This window comes from Eptesicus fuscus, chromosome 4 (genome assembly GCF_027574615.1).
Source record: "Eptesicus fuscus isolate TK198812 chromosome 4, DD_ASM_mEF_20220401, whole genome shotgun sequence".
Taxonomy (NCBI): Eukaryota; Metazoa; Chordata; class Mammalia; order Chiroptera; family Vespertilionidae; genus Eptesicus; species Eptesicus fuscus.
Window position 1 is genome coordinate 86,810,761 of NC_072476.1, and position 23,301 is coordinate 86,834,061.

General features: G+C 40.6%; 1 protein-coding gene across 2 annotated transcripts in view; it reads left to right on the forward strand.

Annotated features, from left to right (window-relative positions):
• Positions 1-23,301, forward strand: part of ICE1 (interactor of little elongation complex ELL subunit 1) — a 61,223-nt gene that overhangs the window by 33,152 nt on the left and 4,770 nt on the right. For both annotated transcript variants that reach the window (XM_008162046.3, XM_028139444.2), the window contains exons 11-16: positions 1,933-2,019; positions 6,004-6,398; positions 8,730-13,451; positions 14,545-14,713; positions 17,274-17,434; positions 20,893-21,083. In XM_008162046.3, coding sequence (XP_008160268.2) covers positions 1,933-2,019; positions 6,004-6,398; positions 8,730-13,451; positions 14,545-14,713; positions 17,274-17,434; positions 20,893-21,083 — 5,725 coding nt within the window. The remainder of the gene's footprint in view (positions 1-1,932; positions 2,020-6,003; positions 6,399-8,729; positions 13,452-14,544; positions 14,714-17,273; positions 17,435-20,892; positions 21,084-23,301) is intronic.

Consider the following 23,301-nt stretch of genomic DNA (forward strand, 5'->3'; position numbering starts at 1 on the left):
AGCAAAGGGGATTACATTGTTTGGAAGCAGGCTTTGGGGTAGGTTAAATCACAATATAGATAAGCTGCTTGATCATAGAATTTGGAACTCAAAAATGGATGTGCCTCACACATGGTTACTGTCAGAGTTGACTGGCTCAGGTGAGGTTGAAAATGTCCAACTCTGTCCCAGCCCCTCTGTCTGAACCTCATTATTTGGTGTGATGCAGTTTGCCGGCTTCCGTAGGGCTGACCTATTCAAAATTTGTGATTTCTTGGAGATATTTAGATTTGAAAGGTTGGTCTAGACTGGATTAAAGATTTCCGAATTTTTAATAAGTGCTTCAGGTTAATTTAAGAACTTAAGTTCAAGGAAACTATAATAGAACTTTGAGGTAGCCTGAAATGAAATACAGCTTATTTTTAGTTGAATTTTAATTTGTGTGAGCTGTCTTTTTATGCAGACTTAATTACAAATTATCGATACTTTTATGAATATTTTTTCTTATCAAATTTTTTTTGGAATTTGTCTATTTATTAATGTTAACCTCACTTTAAAAGCATAGTTAATATTCTTAATGTTATATGAATTTTATTGGGCCTGTCTTAGTTACAGTTACTATTGGCATTTCAACTTGAATCAGTGGTTCTTAACCATTTTAGGAATCCAGACAGACTCTTTTAAAAACTTACAAAAATTACAAAATTTTTGCTTTGCTCATAAAAGCATATGCTTCTCTGTGTGATTATCTCTCCCTGTTTATCTGTTTACACACACATCTTTTTGTCTTTCTCATTTTCCATTAAGACTACTAATGGCTTTTCTATGATCCATGAAGCCCCCAGGTTAATTACAGTATGGTCGACTCTGAGGGTTTTCTGATAACTTCATTAACTGAAGAGATACTGCTCTCCTGTTCTTTGTAGAATACTTGGAGCCCAAATTTCTTATATTGGTCCTTATATCTGCTTCCTTCCCAATCCCATATCAATCTCTGTAGAAAACAGGCCAAAGATTTTTTTGTTTCTTACATACATAAAGATGATAAAAGCCATTAACAACAGGTAGATTTGGTCTGTTGACTCACATACTCCCATTTCCCTCAAACAAAATCCTGTATTCAGCCATCAATATTTGTCTAGAGCAAGCATGTCAAACTCGCGGTCCCCGGTCTGCATGCGGCCCACAACAAATATTTTTTGCGGTCCTGTCAATATAAAGGTATGCAAGAAACATTTTAATAAACATTTTGTAACTTAATTTTTACAATATCCTGTTATACCTAATTATTAATAACGAACTACAATGTTTGCTAATGACTGATTACTATAATCGTGTAGCATTCATTTCCTTTAAGCACCTTATGTGCAGCCGCATCATTTCTCACCACTAGTACTAGTAGCGAATATTTTAGCAGCCAATTGCCACGTCATTAGTCTTGGACTGACTTGTTTGGTGTACGCAACAGGAAATATTTCACTTTCGGAGAACAAGAAAAATAGGTTTATTTGTATTACGCTTATTAATTTGTGCAGTTACTCAGTGTCTGGTAAGTTAATACTCAAGAAAAATATTAATTTTTATTAAAGTGTTCTATTATTTAATGATAACGATTACTCATTTATTTTAGCCCTTTGTATTCAGTATGTCTCTATCAAAATAAACCTACGTTTCTATGAAAATTGAAGTTTTTGTTTTTTTGTGGCCCACATAAACTTAAACCTTGTTTATTTGGCCTGTGTTAGCCTTTGAGTTTGACATGCTTGGTCTAGAGCATTGCAGACCTTTCTGTCAGTAGCTAACTAAATTATGTTCAGTAGTTGAATTTGGGGAAGATGTTTAAGTTATTTTCTTTTTATATTCCTAATAAGTCCTGATTTCACAGGACTATCTTTTGTCTGTGCATACATTGAGCCACGTAACATGTCTTTAAAACTGTATTCTCTTTCTCAGGAAAAGTAAAACTACTTCTGAAGGAACTCTGGCTCTGTATAAACACAGCACAGAGAGCACCTGGTGAAAGCAGCAGATGTGTCCCAGGTGAGAGAGAAGCTTCCAGAAGTACATATTGTACATGCAAGTAGAAATGTTTATCATGGCTATTGTGTGTCTTTAGTTTTTAATGTCTCAGTGTAATAAATAATGAACTAAGCTAGAATGGGTACTCCTAATTATACCAGATTCCTTTTCCTACATTTTACCAATCTCAGTAAATGCATTTGGGTTTTAATTTTTAATAGTAGCTTTCATCAGAGAACATTCAGAGAAGCTGGTTGGACCCACAGTGGAGGTGTATTTGGCAGGTGTGTGCAGAAGACTGAGGACGCACAGCTTTTCCAATCATTTCATGAGTTCTATCCACCTACCAGCAGTTTAGCTTAATTTGATATTATGTAACTTATGCCTGTCACTTTGATTGAAATTTTAGTTACAATGTACCCTAAATTCGTAGTCTCCTTTAGGATACTGATATGGTTAGGTAAACTCTCATGTCAGATTATTATTGTACAGCACAATAAGCTAATATGTTTTCAGAGATTTGACTTAATCTGTGTTATGTCTTCTTTCTACCACATTCATTGGCACTGTATTCAGGATTTAAGATTTGGAAGTAGATGTTAGTCACTTGGAGTGGATGGGGAGAAGATTGATGTCTTGCATAAGATTAAAGTGCTACTTGCCTGGCTGGTGTGGCACAGTGGTTGAGCATCGACCTGTGAACCAGAGGTCATCATTCGATTCCGGATCACGGCCCATGCTCAGTATCTTGTGGGGGAGTGCAGGAGGCAGCCAATCAATTATTCTCTCTCATCATTGATGTTTCTATTTCTCTTTCCCTCTCCCTTCCTCTCTGAAATCAATAAATATATATACATATACACATACTAGAGGCCCAGTGCATGATTGAATCATGCATGTGTAGGGTGCCCTACACGCTTTCGCTTTCGATCACAGGGGATCTGGGTGCTTGTCCGCTGGTGCACCAGGCGCCGGAGGCTTCTGAAAGGCCTGGTGCCTGAGCAGAAAGGCATCCAGCTCCCACGCTTTTGTTTTTGACCGCGGGGGGCTGGGTGCTTGTCCGCTGGTGCACCAGGCCTTTAAGAAGCCTCCGGCGCGGCGGAGGCTTCTGAAAGGCCTGGTGCCTGAGTGGACAGGCACCCAGCTCCCACGCTTTCGCTTTCGATCGCTGGTGCCTGAGTGGACAGGCACCCAGCTCCCACGCTTTCCTTTCGATCGCTGGTGCACCAGGCCTTTCAGAAGCCTCTGGCGTGGCGGAGGCTTCGAAAGGCCTGCTGCCTGAGTGGACAGGTACCCAGCTCCCACGCTTTTGCTTTTGATCACGGGGAGCTGGGTCCCTGTCCGCTGGTGCACCAGGCCTTTCAGAAGCCTCCCGCGCCACGGAGGCTTCTGAAAGGCCTGGTGCACTAGTGGACAGGCACCCAGCTCCCACGCTTTCGCTTTCGATCGCTGGTGCACCAGGCCTTTCAGAAGCCTCCGGCGTGGCGGTGACTTCTGAAAGGCCTGCTGCCTGAGCGGACAGGCACCCAGCTCCCATGCTTTTGCTTTCGATTGTGGGGGAGCTGAGTGCCTGCTTCCTGAGCGGACAGGCACCCAGCTCCCACACTTTTGCTTTCGATTGTGGGGGAGCTGAGTGCCTGCTGCCTGAGTGGACAGGCACCCAGCTCCCACACTTCTGCTTTCGATTGTGGGGGAGCTGAGTGCCTGCTGCCTGAGCGGACAGGCACTCAGCTCCCCCGCTTTTGATGGTCCGCGCAGCGGGACGTCAGCTCGCTGCCCCAGAGACCCCTTCTGTGCCACAGCACAGACATGGCGCAGACGCTGAGCTCGTGCTGCTGCTGGCGACGCAGCTCAGCGTCCCGCCGGCCCAATCAGCTATCCCGGCCACCCCGAGTCCCGCCCCCCCGCCCCCGCGCCTCCTGGCCAATTGTGGGCATAGCGAAGGTACGGTCAATTTGCATATTTGTCTATTAGGTAGGATTTTTTTTTTTTTTAATAAAGTGCTTAGCTTTTTGGTTGTTGTGCCAGTTTCTTAGATTAGCTGCTATGAATTCACAGATAGTGAAGATGTAAGTCTGTAGAAACATGCACCTAGATTTTCTTCTCAGGCTCTGAAGGTCACTCACGTTCCCTAAGGTCATAGGCAACATTTCAGTTTTCTGTATTAGTCAATAGTCATATTTTATTTTTATTGTAAACACTTTGATTTCATGTTGATAAATATGTTATTAAAAGGGACATTTCTTTGTTTAGTAATATTATATGTTTCTTTAAAAAGAAAATATTTCAAGGGTTAGGTCTGTTCCTTAATGTTAGCTTTTTCAAGTAGAAGGGAAAACATAGTGTCTTTGCAATATTATAGTATAAAATATATTATTTTTTGTTGTTTTGTTTGCATATGAGAAAAGTTACAAAAATAGTAAAAAAATTTTCTTTATTCCACTTCCTCATTTATATTCCCTGCAGTTTAATTTTCCATAACCTATAATCAAAGCCAGAACACTTAGAATAATGCTGTTAATAAAATGAACCTCATGTGAGTTTTACCTGCTTTTCCACCAATGTCATTTTTCTTTTCCAAGATCTCATGTTGTATTTAGTTGTCATTCTTCTCATCTCCCCCAGTCGGACAGTTCAAACATCTCTCCTTGTCTCTCATATTTTTCTACTTTTGGAGAGTACAGATGATTTTGTAGAAAGCCTATCAGTTTTGGCTTATCTGATGTTTGCTCATATTAGATTGAGGCGTGTATTTATGGCAAGAACTTCACAATGTGATACGGCACTCTGCTTAGGGTGCTGTACCCAGGGAGAAGGGTTGTGGAGATGCATTGTCACTGGGGATGTTAGAACCTTTATCATTTTTTAAAATGGTGTCTTTCAGGTTTCTTCATTGTAAAGCTGTTATTAGTTAATTATCTTTGGGGAGATAACTTTGACACTCTGCAAATATTCTGTTTCTCTCTAACTATAGCCCACTGATTTTAGCAGCCATCAGTGGATCTTATTTGCTATAGTGGCTACTTTGTCTATAGATTTTATTGTATTTCCCTCATTTCTTTTGCATTTATTAAATGGAATTTTTCTGTAAGAAAAAGCTTTCCCTTTATTAATTTACTTATTTCTGTCACTGTAATCTCATGGGTATTAATTTTATTTTATGCATTATACTTCAGTACAATCATTATGTATTGTTCAGATTGCCCCAGCTTTGGTTATTGGGATCATCTTCTGGTTGGCTCCTGGGCTCTTTCCGCATAACCCATCCTATTCTGAGTACCTCTTTACTTTCTGACACTGCAAGATGTTTCAAGCCCAGCTTGTATTTCCACTTCCCAGCTCTGTTATCAACCACTTTTCCCAGGAGCCCTGAGTCCTCTGTAAAACATGTTTACAGCTTTTAAAGTATGACAAATAGATGTTTCTAATGATTTCCAGGACACATAGGTCTTGACTAGTAATTAGTACCACTTCACTTAACCAAAATCGAGACCCAAAAATCATTGGCTTTTTGTAGTAATTTTTCTGTTGTTTAGAATAAAAAGTATTCATGTGACCTGATTCCTTCATTTGAACATTGTACAAATATGGTGATGTTGTAGGCTTGATGTCACTGGATTATAGATCACTTGTCATAGAAAATTGTGTTCCCTGCCAACTTGCATGCACAAAACTGTTTCTCCCAGGTTCTGCTGGTTGTAAGGTTCACCAAGAGAATGGGCACGTCATCAGGGCCCAGGGCCTGTTACCCTGCTGTGCTCTGTTGCGGATGAGTCACGGGAATCCCATTAATCCATCTACCTGTCTTCTCATCCTGTTTGTTGTGAACGAAGCATACTTACATGAAATGTGTTCAGGTTTTATAGGATAGTTTTCAGGAAGGGATGGGTTGTTTTTTAAATACGTTTTATGTGGACATTGCAAACGTTTTGAACTGTTAGAATAAGTTGGGATTTTAAGTTTTTCTGATATTGTAAATATTTGATACTTACTTTTTTTCTACAGCAAAACCTGTCCAAGAAAAGCCCATATCTGAAGAGGCCAGGGAAGATGTTGTGCCTACCCGGGTAGTAGACAGTCCTCCAAGAACCTCTGCTGTGCAGACATGTCAGGCAGAGCAATCCATGGAGATAGAGGTTGATGTCTCTGCATGTAAAAATGTGGGAAAAGAGACACCCAGTGCAGCAGCCCACCGTAATGATGACCAGCATCCTGAGGTTTTACTACAGAGGAATGAGGAGGACAGTGCTGACTTTTCTGATCATGATCGCTCTTTTGATGAAGATCTTCAAGCTGCAGTTGACTTCTTCAAACTTCCCCCTCCTCTTTTGTCTCCAGTACCATCACCCCCTCTGGGGTCTATACCACACCATGGCACCTTACCTTCTTCGCTTGCACCTGTGAGTTTGCACTTTGAATTTGAGTCACCAAGTGGGCACATTCTATTATGTTAGCCATACTCAAAGAACATTTGTGGTAATCAGACCAGATTTTATTAGGGAATAATAAGAGAATTTAAAAAGGCCTGCCAGTGCCCTTAGGATCAACATGTAGTTAACTGAAAAAAGTGTGACTTTTTTCACTTTCTATTATGATTGAATGTTTGTCTTTATCCACAATTAAATTGTAGGTCTCCTATTGTTTGTTCTTATCTCTCATGCCTATCACTTAGCAGATATGGAGTGAATGAATTAAATACATGTTTGTAGCCATGGACTTTTTCAGAGATGGGCAAATTCATTTTTATAGCATACATTAACCTAGGTTGCTAAATTTCCCACTTTCATTTTGTGAACTCATCACCTCTTTGTGTGTTTACAGAATGGTTTATCCTAATTTCTTAGGAAGTTAGTTTTGATGAAACAGATTTATGTACTTTTTGGCTTAAGGAGCAGTTAAATAACTTTGAGTCACTTCCTTCATTCAGGAAACATGCATGTCTGTTGTGTTCCAGACATTGTGCTGAGGTGACATAGGGTATGGGATGGTTACCACTTGGTTGGATCTTGTGTGGCAGTCGGACCTTAAGGAATAGGTAATTACACAGCCTCAGTAGAGCACTTCACTGCTGGGAATTGCACCTTGCTGGAGAGGACCTAGACAGGGTGTGGTCCTGAATGGAAGCCGAGTGGAGGGGGAAGGGTGGGAATTGCTTCAGGAAAGTTGAACCAGAGCTCAGTGTTGAAGAGGGAGTGAGGCATTTGGTAGAGATATAGGACTAGGATGAACTTGACACAGGAACATTCACACAGACCAGGTCCATAAGGGCTGTGTGTGTCCTAAGGACTTTCCATTTTATCCTGAAAGCAGTGGGAGATTCTTGATGGATCCAAAGAAGTGAACCTGATGATAAATTTTCATTTGAAAGGTTTGGTTTAGTCACTGTATGAATGGGTAGAGGATGGGGATAGCCAGGAAAGGGGCAAGAACATAAATAGGGAAATCAGTAAATCAGCAGCTTCCTTAATTCTTGATACCTTAACCCAGTAGTGGCATTGTGGTTAAAGAGGTGGGACCAGTTTGGAAAATGTTGAGGATGAATAAGCAGCCTTTGGTGAGATTTTCATTGTGGTTGTTAGGAGAGATGGAGGAGTCAAGGATGTTGGAAAATAACAAATGTAAGAAGAAGCCCTACTTGGGCAAGGTAATGTATAAAATGTTAGATATTAGGTGCGTGTGAAATTTCCAAGTGGACACATGCAATGTGCATTTTAGATCCCTGGGCATGTTACTCGAAGGGAGGCTGGGGTGAGACAGGCATTCAGGATGCATAAAGATGGAGTCCCAAAGAGACTCTGGGAAACTCAATACATATGTGACAAAGCAGAAAAGGGGAAGAGGAAAGAAAGATTGAAAACAAGTGCCCAGACAGTGGAAGAAAACCAGATGATGGTATCCACCCTGGGGGAAGAAAGGATTGTTTTAGTAGGAGTGTTTCTGTTAGCAGTGTCTAGTCTTCCCCAGACTGCCCTTTTCCTTACAGAACAGGAAGGCCAGGTGTTCAATAAATTTGCTTACTTGGTGGATCACGTGTGATGAAGGCAGTTAGCAAAGGGCGGGGGGGGGGGGGGCCTAGTTGAGGGTCAAGCAGGTTTTCCGGAGCAGGGGTAGAGATAGGCTGGGTGGAAGGGAGAGTTGTCACTGCATACACTGCTGAAGGGGAAGAGGTGGAGCAGGTCTGGATAATAACAACATCCAAGGTATAGCACTTGTAAGGAAATGTGTGGCGAGAGTTGTCCATGAGTTGTTACCCAGAGTGATGGCCCATTTGATGCTCTGCGCTGGAGTCAGACGTTTCTGGAGGAGTGACTGGGAAGTGGAAGAAATGAGAGGGTTTTGCAGCCAGACTCAGAAAGCTTTTTGGCCAGAAAAATGGGGAAGGAGTTGAGAAGTAGGAGTGTTTGGAGGTTAGGAGAACAAACTGTATACTAGGCCACGTGTGGACTTGAACTGGGAAGAAACTATTATGGGAGAAGAGGTGTGAGTGAGGGTAGCTCTGGGGAGAGGTGGGCTTCTTTTAGAAAAGGGCAGAGCAGTGCCATACTTGTGATGAAGATTTTCCCACCTTATAGCTATTGTAGCGATTCTAGAGAGTAAATTACCTGTCCTCCTATGTGTTCCAAAAGGTTCTTCAGGAAGGATTTACTTTGTTTTTTAATGCAGTTAATTGATGTTTTAGTTGGTTGAATTGGTATTTAATTAACTAACTAGTATAACTCATTTATTTTAAGGAAACCTACTTTGGAGAGTATACAGATTCCAGTGATAGTGACTCGGCCCAACGTGAAAGTTCTGAGTATATTTCAGAAGATGATACACCTGAGGCACAGGATTGTTTTGGCTTATCCAGAAAAAATAAAGGAAGTGGTACATGTGAGGAAAAACTCAAATCACATGAAGCCACCCAAGCTCCAAACACATTGGAAGTAAATGAAGTGACAACTGTTGGGTTTGAGGCATTTACAGCATCACTGAGAGAACCTTCAACCACATTCTCCTTAGCTCATGAAAAACACTGGGCAGTGTCATCTCAATTCATGAGTAGTAGAAAAAGAGACATTTTAGGTGAGGCAAAAAGACCAGGAGAGGTTAGGGAAATAGATATGTCGATGCAAGCTGAGGGAACACTTTGTAAACCCACCGGAAATGTGAGTGTTGAGAAGTTGTCTGGTGGCATAGCACAAGGGAAGGAAACAGCCCTCGGGAAGTCAGACATGTGTTATTCTCCCATTGCCAAGAGACCATTAAGTGAACTCATGAGATCTGAAGGAAAAACCCCATTATCCAGAATGATTGGATCATCCAAATCAAACTTTACTAAGTGGACACCAACTAATGAAACCACTTGTGAATCAGATTGTATATCAGTTTCTGATCATCTTCAGGGACTATCTAGAGAATTGGAAAAGGAAAGAGAAGACATGCCAGGGTTTGCTTTAGGAGAATCATCTGAACCTGAAGAAGATGTAGATGATGTAATGGACACAACAGAGCTTGATGTTGAAGCCAAATTTTCTTCCTCTTCTACCTCGGGAGCATTATCTGTCCATAGTAATCCTCAGTTTTCCTCTGGGTTGAAGTGTGGTCATGATACTCATGTTCCTACTGAAGTAATTCCTACTGAAGCACGTCATTCAGAACAGAAGTTAGCTAGAACTTCAAACATGCCAGGTCTGCAGTCTGAGCCATCAGAATGTTCTTCAGGAGCAAACGACCCAGAGGATAGCTTGCATGCTCTGAACCCTGAATTGGGAGCATCTGATTTTCATGATCAGAGTAGCAGTGGGGTAGAATGTACAAAAGTTGTGAAAGATATGACCAAAGTGTGTGCCCTTCCTCAGTCAGTATTCATGAAAGCCGTGAAAGGTGGACAGTGTGAAAGCCAAGGTCCAGGAGCTGAGCTCACAAGTCAGTCAGATCTCACAGCATTGGTAGAGTCTCAGTCTGGCTTGAGCAAGAGTGGTTTTGTTAAAAGCACTTCTTGGCACCATAGTAATCTGTTAAGGAGAAGTGGTGAAGAAATGCTGATAGGTAAATCAGAACATCAACAAGAGACCAACAATCAGTTACAAAAGGCAGTGCCATCCATAGAAAATAGAGAGTCAACATCATTGTTGTCTAACCAAGTGTCAGTTATCACCAAGCAAGCCAGGCCTGAAATGATGCAGGGTGCTAGATTGGAACCTTTGAGACTACATAAGAATGAGCCTGCCTCAGCAACAGAAAATGTTGATAATGTGTCATCAACAGCAAGATGTGCAGAAAGAGAGGAGACAACCCAGAACATCAAGGAGGTGGCTGCTACAAAAGAGACTTCACTAGAAGGTTCCACCTCTTTTAGAAAACTAGATTTTGATTCTTCAAGTGGTTCTTTACCAGTAGAAAATTCTCATTGTTCCAAAAATAGTAAGTTATCTTTCTTTTCTGAAAACATCCCAGTCTCAAACCAAAACATGATGGAACCCTCCGTGCAGGCAGAGCTGCAGGAGCAGTGTCCATGTCAAAATGCCACAGATCTGGGCTCATCTGGGTCGGGTGCAGACAAACTTCATCCAGCTACAGAAATGGCAGCGTCAGGAGATTTTCCTATTAAAGAAATACCCTCTGGAGACACAGTCACATCTGGTGGTGAAGCGCTAGTCATTTCAAAGGACTCTCCTAGTGTAGAGCAAAGCCTGGAGGAGCCTCTGGAGCGGCCATCACCAACGCCTGGCTGTGCTTCTGAAGGTCCAGGCACTACAGATACTGCCTTTTTGCCAGCGCTTGGCAGAAAAGATGAAGAAACACATGGTGTCCCCCAAAGTAGCCTTTCTGGTCCTCTGTACTGTTACACAGGCATTCGGGAGGTTGCGGGTGGTGATACTGAGATGGAGGAGAGTGAAGCCCCTAGCTGCAGTGAAGGTGAAAATGAGCCTGAAGCCATGATGGATAAACAGCAACAGGAGGCTGCCGAGGCCTCCAGAGGAGATGAAGGAACTGCAGATGCTGCTGCTGCCGAGACAAGGCCTTCCACAGAGGTGGGCTGTCTGACCTCAGCGCTACAGGACTTCAACATCAGTACTCTCTCTGAGATAGATAGACTTTCTACGTCAGAAGTTGTTATGTTTCTTGAAAGTTGTCAGTTGAAAGATTATAGTTCAGGGGACTCTGTTCCTGAATATTCTAGCAAAGAAACCCTAAATGAAGAAATGAACAAAGAATTAAAGCAAAATGAAATATCAGGAGAAAAGTACAGAAAGCAAGTCTGTGAAGAAGAAACACTCAAAACCTGTGAAGAGTGGATTGAATCAGAGGAAGATGATTGTCCTTTAAAAGACGCGAGTCAGCTCACTCAGTGTTCTTTGGAAACGCTGTCTGAAGTGCTCACCAAGATAGGGCAGGAACTTCAGTCCAACTGTGAGGACTCAGATGGAAAAGATGCTAATAATTTGCTGCTCTTCAGTATACATGACAGCCTCACAACCGAACCCTTAAAAGAACAAGTCTCACCTCAGCAAACAAGTGGCTCCTTGTTGCAGCCTTCAGATCCATCCCCATCAACAGATGGTTTGGATGCTAAGGGCAGTTCTCCCACTAATAGGGAATCTATTGAAAACACTCAAGACAGATCTGAGGATAACTCAGATGTGACCAGACTGATGGACAGTGGGGATGAAGTTCTGCCACAACTAGCAGAGCCCCCAACCCAGAGTTCTTACTCAGGAGATGGGCAGACAGCTGAGCACAGTGCTGGTTGTGAGGAGGCAGAAAGGACATTTCAGTGTCAGATATCTACAGTAACTTCCAAAGTTATAAATAAGCTTATAAATGACCAAAATCTAGTCATTGAAAAGGGGGACAACTGGACCATCATAAGTGGGGTACCACTCATGCCAAATGTGGACCAGGTTATCCTCTGTGACACCCCTGGAGACATCCCTGCTTCCCCAAATGGAGAAGAGCCCGGAGCTAGTTTCATTTCTGTTATTTCTGCGGAGAAGTCCCCTGAGACCAGCCACCCTGGCTCTCCATTTCAGGAGCCCCCCTGTGATAGTAATCTTCCATGCACCCAAGAGGATATTTCTAGCAGTGGTCAGAGTTCTAACTTTGATAAAAGTCGTTTGCGGAACAGACCTGTGAAACCTAGTGTAAGGATTAGTTCTGAAATTTATGATTTTGAGTCTCAGATTGTTGCATCGGATCACACATATTATAACTCGAAACTGGAGCCATTTGACAAAAACAAGAACCGGTCAAAGATTTCAAACAAAGATCAGTCAAATAAACTGGTAAAGACTTCAGCACCAGGCAGAGTTGAAACTAATGCAGGTGAAGTTTCTCAGTCATCTTCAGGGGACAGAGGTAGCACAAAAACCCAGAGACCTCAAACTCAAACCATTCTGGCCAATGCTGACACCTCTACCCCTACAGATTGTTCTGCTGACACTCTAAGTAAAATAAGGCAGGAGGTGGGGCCCCCTTTGCCACCCCTGCTTGCTCCTCTGATTGCCACACCTCCAAGGACTTCACACCCAGTTTCTCCTCTGATATCAAGTTCCAGTCCCTCCTCACCCACCTCTCCTGTTGGCCAGCTTTCTCCAGCCTGTGAGATCCCAATGCCACCCATGATGTCTCCTTTGCTGGAAGATCCAGGGCGTGCCTCCCCTTCATGCACATCTATGTCTCCATCTGCTGTACCTGCTGGGGAGAGGATATTATCATCTCCTTTGCAGTTTTGTGCTACCACCCCAAAGCATGCTCTTCCCGTGCCTGGCAGACTGCCCCCCTGTGCGTCTGCCCACACTGCTGTGACTGGGCCGCAGGAAAATTCTGTTAAAATTCTTGACACCATGTACCCAGAGTTATCTGCCAGAGCCCGCACTCTCAACATCCTCAAAGGGAATATTCAGCTCACACGAGGGCCACCTGGTGACCGTCAGAATTTACCAGGGCCGGTCAGTGCTATAACAGGCTTCAAAGCAATCGCTTCCATGTCAACCGCCTTTGTCAAAACAGGGGGCAGCTCTGGTGGTGACTGTAACCAGGATAAATCAAGAGATTTGGGCACCCAACAAAATTCAAGTGGGAAAAGGACATTGTCATCGTGTACACCGAGGAGTGCTAAGAGATTGCGCCTGGACAGCGGGTCCCCAGAACCAGAAACCTCGAGTCCCACTCCAGAAGGAGTCAAACACCCCCGCAGGAATCTCCCTCAAGTTGAAATCACAGTGACAGATGAAGAATCAAGTTCTGTTCCAGCTGCCAGTACAGTTTCACAGTTGCCTCTGAACCCCAAAGAAACTGTGGAGTCCCATGATAAAGCCATAGCTGATGCTCTGAAGAAGATTGCAGAGTCCTCCTTTGACCTGTTGCCTGTCATTCGGAGTCATGTATATGTGGGGAATATCTCCAAAAAGCCTGTAATGAGAGATCAAGAGAAAGAAGTTGTCTATGATTTCAGCACAACGAAGAAGGTAGGTGGCAGCTGTATCTGAGAGTTTAGGAGTTGCTCATCAGGGACAGGCTGTCAAAGTGGCAGATGACCCCAACAGAAGTTTTAGTTCAGAAATGGACAGTTATCCATACAAACAGTGAGGCCTATGCTGTTATTTCTAGCCAGCATTTTATGCATTTGAGATAAGACACTAGAGATTTGGTCATTTGTGTTCATCAAATAATTTAAAGTAAATATTCTGTCAGAACTAAAATTGCATGTGTCCCATAGAATCTGACATGTTTAGAAGCTCAAAATTATTTGCTTGAAAGCATCAAATGCTTATCACATAATAGAGCCTTTTTTCTGTAAATAGTATTATGTACACATTTGAGAGTTTAGTCTTTCAGAAAGACAGCCTGTGGGTTTGGTTTCCTCTTCTCAATGTATATTGCAGTCAAACAGCAGGTATTCAGTTTCAGTTCTACTACAGTTTATTAGGACTGTCACAGGCTTACATTTTCTAAATGCCCATATTGACACCTTGTGTGGATGACTTCCAGTACCATACTGTATTGATTATCTGCAGTCTCCAATTCATAATGGTATAAATATTTTTCTTAGATTTGTTTACTTCCAGAAGGCATACAGAACACTAAGTAATTTTGAAAAGATGTTTATTTTCAAATAGATAATGTCAAATTACTTAATGCTTCTCTTACTGAGCAAGAAAATGTTACCTCATATTTAAAGCTCTGAACAGGATAAATGTGTAGAATACACTGGAGTTGAGAAAACAAGAAGGGAATAGGATAGTTTGGGCTTAATACATACACAACACCAAGACACTATAATTGGTGGGAGTGACAACAGGCAGACAGGTGTGCTCAGATTTGCCTCTAGCACCTGTAGCATTGCTGACCACAGGCAGCTGACAGATATGGACTTACCTTCCCCCAGAGCCCTTGGCTTACCTGCTAAGCAGGTCGTTACTGGTTAATACCCTCTTCTACCTTCTGAAAGTGCGTGTGTTATTTTTCCAGTAGATGCCAAATTTTGCAACTTAGCTTTTCTTTCATAGGCTAAAGATAAATATCGTACATTGCCTTTTGATTTTTTTTCCCCCACTCCAGCATTTAGCGGAGTGCTTGCTTCACTCTATTCTCTCAGAACTAAAAATTCAGAAGATATCTCTGGAGCACAATTACATTCATGCACTCTGCAGAGTGTATGTGGGTATTTGTCGGCAACTTGGAGACTTGGAAAGAGCTCGCTTGTTCTGCTACAGCCTACTTAAGGAAGGTATGTTTACATGGCGGCGTTTTTTGTATTGAAAATATGTTATTGTGTTTTTACCTCATTATATTTGGTTCTATATTTTTAGCTGAGCAATTGCTGTGTATTTTTTTTAATTGTGTAATGATCTATACGTTTACTAGAGGGCATGTAGAGCCTTAGGTTTACCTGTCCATTCCTGGTTTCCAGTAGGAGAATTCCTGTGACTTGAACTTACTTAAATCAGCTTGTATAGAATACAGGATCTCTCATTACTGTTTATTTGTTTCATTCCTTGTGCAGCTACTTTAGAATCAGATCTAGTTGACACAAGATAAGGGAATGATTTAAAGTCAGTGGTAAACCACATTACTGTGTCATCAGCTGGAAAGGACAGAAATATGAGATGGATTCATAAGCTCGTGAAGAGTATCAGAGAAGTGGAAGGAGGGCTGTCCTTTGATTCTCTTTTCCCTTTACTACTATTTCTTCAGTCTCTACTGATGATCAGATTAGGAGTCATTCTTCATTATATCATGTCAGTGGAGACATTTTTAAATAGTAAAATGATATACAAATGCAACGTAATATTATATTAGAATGTCTTACCTAAATTGCAAAGACTTATAATCTTTTATTACCATAATGTATCCATCACTTCTAGAATTATGAGGCTGCTGTGTTTGTTGCCCACATCATTTCTTTGTTTACTCTTTTATTCAACAAATAGTTACTGGCGCATGCTAAGTGTTAAGGCTTCAATGGAGACTAAAACCAGATATGATCATTCAGTGGGGCCAGTACATGGTAACAGCGCACAAGCACACATCGGGTTTTATTGTGGTGGAAAGCAGAAAGGAGAGGGGCATGGACTCTGCTGAGCACAGCTGGATTTCTGGTTCTTCCTCAAGCACAACGAGCCCATTCTCACCTCAGGTTCTAGAATTACAGGTTTCTCTCTTGGGGAGCTTTTTCCACAACTTTGTATGGCTAACCTCGTGACTTAACATAACTCTCTTAGTCATTCTTTATCCCTTCTTCTCCTCCTTTTCCTTCATGGCACTTACCCTGCTTACATTGTTTGCTGTATTACTCTTCCTTTAGATTGCATACTCTGTAAGGACGCAATTTTGTTATTCTTGTTTCTACTATATTCCTACCCCAGAAAAATGTATTGTGCACAATCATTATCTGTTGAATGAATGGATTGTCCTGTGGTCAGCAGATTTGAGAGCATGTGAGTGGTCAGGGAAGCTTTCCTTACCAAAGTGGCTTTTGAATATGAGATGTAAAGATGCAAAAGAATACATAAGAGAAAAGTGAGGGAGAGAATTCCAGGTAGAGGGAACAACACTCAAAGAATTCCTGGGACAGAAGGAAGTGTAACTAGAGGAACACAAGATTTTAGAAGTAACAGATCAAAACAGTGTAGTGTTAGGTACAGTAGAACAGAGAATAAAAAAGATGTGGTTTCACATCAAACAGAATAAAAATCTTCATGTTGACTGGCTACAACCAAATTGCAAAACACTTTTGATAGTTTCTTATAAAGTTAAATCATTAGTTTATCATATGACTTAATGATTTATCATTAGTAAATCATTAGTTTATCATATGACTAGAAATTTCACTCTTCGGTACTTACCCAACAGAAATAGAGACATATCTTCACGTGGACCAGTACACAGATATTCACAGTGCCCTCATTTATAATATCCCATAACTGGAAACAGATGTCCATCAGTAGGTGATGAAAAGCAAGCATGATTATGAGCAGTGGAATACTACTCCCCTGAACAAAAGCGTGGACTACTGATGCATGCAACAGTGTGGATGAATCCCAGAAACATTATACTGAGAGGAAGTCAGACAGAAAGAGTACATGTGCTCCATGTAAATTAGGCAAACTAATTTAAAGTAACAGCAAGCAGATCTGTGTTGTCTGGATTTGAGGTGAAGTGATTCATTATTGGAAAGGCTCAAATCCTGGGAATTTGGCATGATGGCAATGTTCTATATATTGACTGGTGGAGGTTACATGGATGTATTCATTTATCAAAATTTATCCAACTGTCTGCTTTAAAAGAGTGTATTTTATTGTATTTTAGCTGTACCTCAATTAAGTTAATTGAACAAACAAAGGACAAGCCACAGTGTGGGAAAAGTTATTTACAACAAAGGATTATCATCCATAATTTATAAAAAAAATGTTTTCAAACCAATTGCTCTTTGTGTTCTACAAGGGTGTTCTTTTGTACATGATACAAAAAATAGCCTGAAATGACACTAGCCAATTAGAAGGGCTCTGGGACTGGGGCAGGCTGGAGAAAAGGTGGTTGCCTTGTCTTCATGTTTTAGAGTGTATTGCGCTTTTCAACAGTGGTATATATTCATGTATTATATTTCAAATTTAAAGAAAGTTTGCCAAGGGGATGGGGGGAAAAGAAGAGAGAAGCAGATTTTTAAATAACTGAGGCTGGGTCTCAGTGGGTAGGAGGCCTTGCAAGGTTCAAGTGAAATTACTAACATTTACTCTTATTTATTCACTTGATCAGTCATAAGGTTTATCTTATTTTCTTTCTTATAGATTTTCCAGAGTCAGAAAAATTGACTTTGTTCATTGCAAACATGTGGCATGATATATTTATCTCTCAATCAGTGATTAATAAGGCAATGCAGCTAGTTGCCAGGCAACGTGCTAAAGGAGAGGTTCTGAACTGTTTAAGAGCTTTTCTCAACTGGGAAAAGGTGAGGTTTATTTTTACTTCTTGTAATACCATACTTTGTAGATCTCACGTAAATGTTATTATTTGGTGTTCTATTAGGTGATAGTCCTTTTAGAGATAATATATTCTGTGCCTTACATCCTTTAAAATGTCATTTTAGCTTAAGCTTTTTTTTTTTAATGTTGTTCATTAAGTATGTATGTGACCCTTTGGGAAGAATTGTAGACCTGTGTATTGTGTTAATTTAACAGTTTATTTTGTGCACTAATTTATGACTGATGAGATTATACATATGTGTAAGGGCTCCAGGGAGAGCTGTAAACAATTTATTTCTACAGTATGTACTAAGAAAGATGAAAAAATATCTTAGCTTTTTCCTGTTAATATTTTTCTGAATCTTATATTCTGTATTTTTCTTTCTAGTTGATGGAATTTCTATTACTTTATTATTTTCTTTAGTAACTGATGTGCTAATATAGTATCTAGGTTGGTGTTTTAGTAGTTTTTGATATTAATATTTATTAGATTTCTATTTTCTTAAAAAGAGCCAAGAAAAAGGCCACTCTCCCAGGCTGCCTATAGGGCCACTTGGCTCCTGTGTCATCCTCCACTTGTGTAAAGGAGCCTTCTCCTTTGGCCAGTTCGGGATGAAGCCAGATGTGATGATTTGATAAGAAGAGACATTATTTATAAAGAAGATAGAATTTTAGTAAATGTATTTACCCTGTATCAGATTAAATACAAATATAAAGTCAAAGCTATAAAATATGAGGAATACTTGTGGGGAAAATACTATTAAAGTACAAGACTTCCAAATTCTCTTACAGATTTCAACAGATCTGATAGATAAAAATTAGTAGAGACATAGTGGAATCCTATATAATAAAGAGGTAATATGCAAATTACCCATCACTCCAACACACAAGATGGCCACCCCCATGTGGTCAAAGATGGCCGGCAGGGGAGGGAAGTTGGGGGGGACCAGGCCTGCAGGGGAGGGTAGTTGGGGGGGACCAGGCCTGCAGGGGAGGGTAGTTGGGGGGGACCAGGCCTGCAGGGGAGGGCAGTTAGAGGCGACCAAGCAGGCAGGCAGGCAGGTGAACGGTTGGGAGCCAGCAGTCCCGGATTGTGAGAGGGATCCCAGATTGGAGAGGGTACAGGCTGGGCTGAGGGACACCCCCCTCCGCACGAATTTCGTGCACCGGGCCTCTAGTCTATATATATAAAATGACCAAATGACCGGTTGCTATGGCACACACTAAGTGACCAAATGACCGGTTGCTATGGCACACACTGACCACCAGGGGGCAGACGCTCAACGCAGGAGCTGCCCCGTGATGGTCAGTGTGCTCCCACAGTCAACCTCCTGCGGCTGGCCAAGGGACCCCACCCGTGCATGAATTTGTGCACCGGGCCTCTAGTTCAATAATATAAAAGGTAAACTTGAATGAAGAATCTGCATTTTTTCATATTTTGTAAATGTGGCACTTTTATAAAAACTAGTCATGATTTGGGCCACATAAAAACTTTAATATTTAAAAAGTCAAGATTCTACATATACAGTTGTCTGGTAATCAATAAAATTGGACATAATTAATTCAGAGATTTCAGAAAAATACCATAAAAGTGACTTGGAAATTTAAATACACAGCCCTGAACAATCTGGGAACAAATAGAAACTCAACAATAAATTCACAGTCTTTCAAATGTCATTGAGAAGGAAAATTTTCATAACAAAGATCTCTGGTTTTGGAAAACCTGTATTCATTAAAGTAGTTTAAATGTCTTTATTATTAAGCAAATAAATAAAGTTGCTGGTAATCATCTTAAAAATTAAGTCTGTGACAGAATCTAGAAAAAATATAGTTTAAAAGGTAATACATGTAAGTAGAGAACAAAAAACACATAAAAGGAAAGCATTGTCTTTAAAAATACTAATAAGATTGATAACTTAGTTCAGATTAATGAAAAAAAGAGAAAAGCCAAAAATAGCCAAGAATCTGGCTGAGGATAAGGATGTTTACAGGATAGTGACCAAGAAGACTACCACCTACCTACAATCTAGAGCAACAGATTTGGAAACCTAGAATGATTTCTTAGCAAAATAAAACTGACCAAAATTGGTTTTAGGGGTCGAACACTTGATTAAACCTGTTGTTTTCAATTATCATAGAAGAGTCTGAGAAGATGATTAAGAATGTACTATACAAAAATCATGTATAGGTTTCACTTGTATTTTGCCTCATCTTTATAGAACCAGATAATCCCAGACTTTTTCAGAAATAAAAGATTGAAAGTGCTTTGTTCATTTTTCATAATAAACCCTAGTAAAAAAAAATTACACAAGAAAACAATTATAAATCCACTTTGGTGTTTACCCAAGAGAAGTCACATTTATGTCTACACAAACACTTGTGTATGAATTCTCATAGCATCATCCTATGTAATAAAAGCCTAATATGCTAAGTGTCTGGTTGTCTGGCCGTTCGTTCAACCAATCAAAGCATAATATGCTAATGATATGCTAAGGCCACTCAACTGCTCGCTATGATGTGCACTGACTACCAGGGGGCAGATAGTCGACTGGTTGACCAGTCGCTATGATGTGCAGTGACCACCAGGGGGCAGACAGTTGATCAATTGACCAGTCACTATGACATGCACTGACCACCAGGGGTCAGACACTCAATGCAGGAGCTGTCCCCTGGTGGTCAGTGCGCTCCCCAGGGGGAGCGCCGCTCAGCCAGAAGCCAGGCTCATGGCTGGCGAGCGCAGCGGCGGTGGCAGGAGACTCTCTCGCCTCCGCGGCAGTCAGACATCCCTCAAGGGCTCCCAGACTGCGAGAGGGTGCAGGCCAGGCTGAGGACACCCCCCTCCCCCCGAGTGCATGAATTTCATGCACCAGGTCTCTAACTGTAGTCTAAAGCTGTAGGGTGCATGGATAAATTGTGCTATACCTATATAATGGATTACTGCAACAAAAAGGAATATTCAGACTACCAATGCATGCAAAAACTTGGATAAATATTAAAAACCATGCACAGGTGTGAAATAGTGGTTAGTACTATCTGATTCAATTTTGTGAATTTCTAGAAAAAGGAAATTACAGCCAGAAAAATGACTGAATTTATAGTATTCTTTATAGCTTAAATGTTTTTATTATAACATAAGAACTTTAAATCTCTGATTAGAGTTAATGAAAATTTACATTACAGTCTGGATTGCAGCTAGTCTGTTTTCTACCTGACTGGATTCTAGATCCTGCTTCAAGCTTTTTATCTGGCCTAACAACCACCATTCTAGCATTATTTTAGGACATGTGCCATATCTGAGATAAACCTAGTTCCTTATTCAAAATACAACTTTCAGAAGGTGTCTTTTAAAACTAAATGGTCATTTGATGCTTGTTTTACTCTTTGAGGCTACTTATAAGATGTGTTGTTATACTTGAACACTAAATTTTATTTTTTTGTTTGCTAGAATGCTCCTGCAGATGTTGGCTTCATGGTTTCTAAGCTGCTTTTGACCATACAGTTATGTCCAAAAACAGAATTTCAGTCCAGTGAAAAATTTGGTGAAGACCTAAGTGATAACACTTGGGAATACATATTTGCCATTGATCTGCTCTGCTGCCATCAGAAATGGATTTGGACACATGATAACATTATAAGGTACAGGGCTCTTTTCTAACTTACAATAAAATTGAGTAATTCTTGTATATATAAAAGGCTAATATGCAAAGTCTCCACTTGGGAGTTAGACCAGGAGACCGGGAGTTCAATCGCTCACTATGACGTGCACTGATCACCAGGGGGCGGCATAGAATGAAGGAAGGCTCTAGCCAGTAGCCGGCAGCTGGGGAAGGAAGGCCCCACTGGCAGCCAGAAGGCCCCGATCAGCCCTGATCGCTGGCCAGGACTAGGGATCCTACCCGTGCATGAATTTTGTAAGCCAGGCCTCTAGTTTAATTATAGGCTAAATCTATTGAATGATTGCTGAATTACGGTTTGAATAATTTTTGCTGTTTAAGGTGGCTGCAGCATTTACAAGTGACATTTTGATTTGGGTAAGAGTTAATAAAACTACCCTTAAAGTACTTGAATCACTATCATATCTCCTTGCTTTATTTTTTTTGTGCAAGTACCTGTCACTACTTTTCATTATAGTCTGTTATTCCTGTCTCTCCCAAGGAGAAATGACACATGACAGAGACCCTTTGGTTCACTGGCATGCTCCAGCATGTAGGATGGTGCCCATGTAAGGGAGGTACTCAACTAATATTTGTAGAATGGAACATAATGACCATTATTTTAATATAAAAATACTCTGGAAAACCCCACATGCAACAGAAATACTCAAAATTCTAGGTTAGCAGGTCTTCTCACCTGGGGTTTCAGGGGAAAAATAAGTAATGAATTACCTTTTCTCTGTGCATCTAGAATTCTGGCACTAGCTATGTACCATCTTTGGAAGAATGGAGATGATAGTCAAATTTTTGTTCTATAATTCTTAATTTTCTTGGAACCCTGACTGAGAAAGGCTGGTTTGAAGGAATTTATGACATTGAAACGTATTCACCAAAGGATTAATAGTCCATATCCTTGAGATACTGGAGGAATTTATTCTTTGGAAATTTGTTCTCTCATTTCTTTTCCTCCTTAACCAAGGGAAAGATTATATATTTAAATGTCAGCAATTGGGAATTGAATTATTTAATGAGATACAGCCATATTAAAATAGCTGTAAACGGATTTTTATGCAATGACATGGAAGTATTTCTTAGTCTGTTATTACCTGGGCCTCATCTTCCTGACTTCATGGGAATGGGAGCCTAGAAGGCAGGTGGCTCCTCTGTCCCCTAGTGACTTGACAAAGGACACTACCAGGGATGATACCAAACAGAGGTATTTGTTCAAGGTCCTCCTGCAAGTGGTGAAGACACAGTGTTGAATATCAGGATCTCTGCCTGAGTGACTTCAGACCCTGATTCCTAAGCACTGTAGTCACTTCCCCATGTTTTAACCCTTTGTACTCGCTTTTTTCTCGATTGTTTTATTCTAATGCTAACCGTGTCGAGTCACACTCGACATCCGAGTGCAAAAGGTTAAACTTACATGCACATGTAGAAGTGAGTGAAAAGAAAGCCCAAAATTAGAAGAGTAATAATTATCTAAGAATGTATTATTTGGGATGCTTTTGGTTTACATTTCTCTTTTGGTGTCTGCATTTAACTTTTTTAGTACTATAAATGCTATGTAAGATGTAAACACATTTTTTTGAAAAGAGAAAGCAGAGAGGAATTGGCATTGTTTTCTGAGATTAGAAATTTTCCTAAATTCAGCTAGTGTTTGTTTTCTTTTTATTCTCATTATTTTAGTTCTTTTTTACAAAACAGCCTATTTAACCTTTCTCTTCCTATAGAAACTGTTGACATTTAGAACACAGGAGCTGTGTTAATGTCTGGAAGGTTTAAGTGAAAATCCAGTTCCTCCCTTCCTGTTCTGTGACTTGGGAATATTATTCAGCTTCTTTATGCAAAATCTTGTAAGAAGGGTTAAAACAGAGAATAAAGATGTAAAATGGGTGTTTATAACCTCATTTAAGCCAGGGTGGGCACATTTATCCTGATAGTGGGATAGTTTGTGAGCTTCTAGTATCCTCATTTTAACCTAAAAAGTAACATTTTCAGAAGTTCCTCTTGTTCACTATTTATCTACCTTTTACAGATCATTTAAAAATATATATATATATATATATATTATTAATTATATATTATTAATTTCAGAGAGGAAGGGAAAGGGATAGAGAAATAGAAACATGAGAGAGAAAGGTCATTGATTGGTTGCCTCCTGCATGCCCCCTACTGGGGATCAGGAATCAAACTGTGAC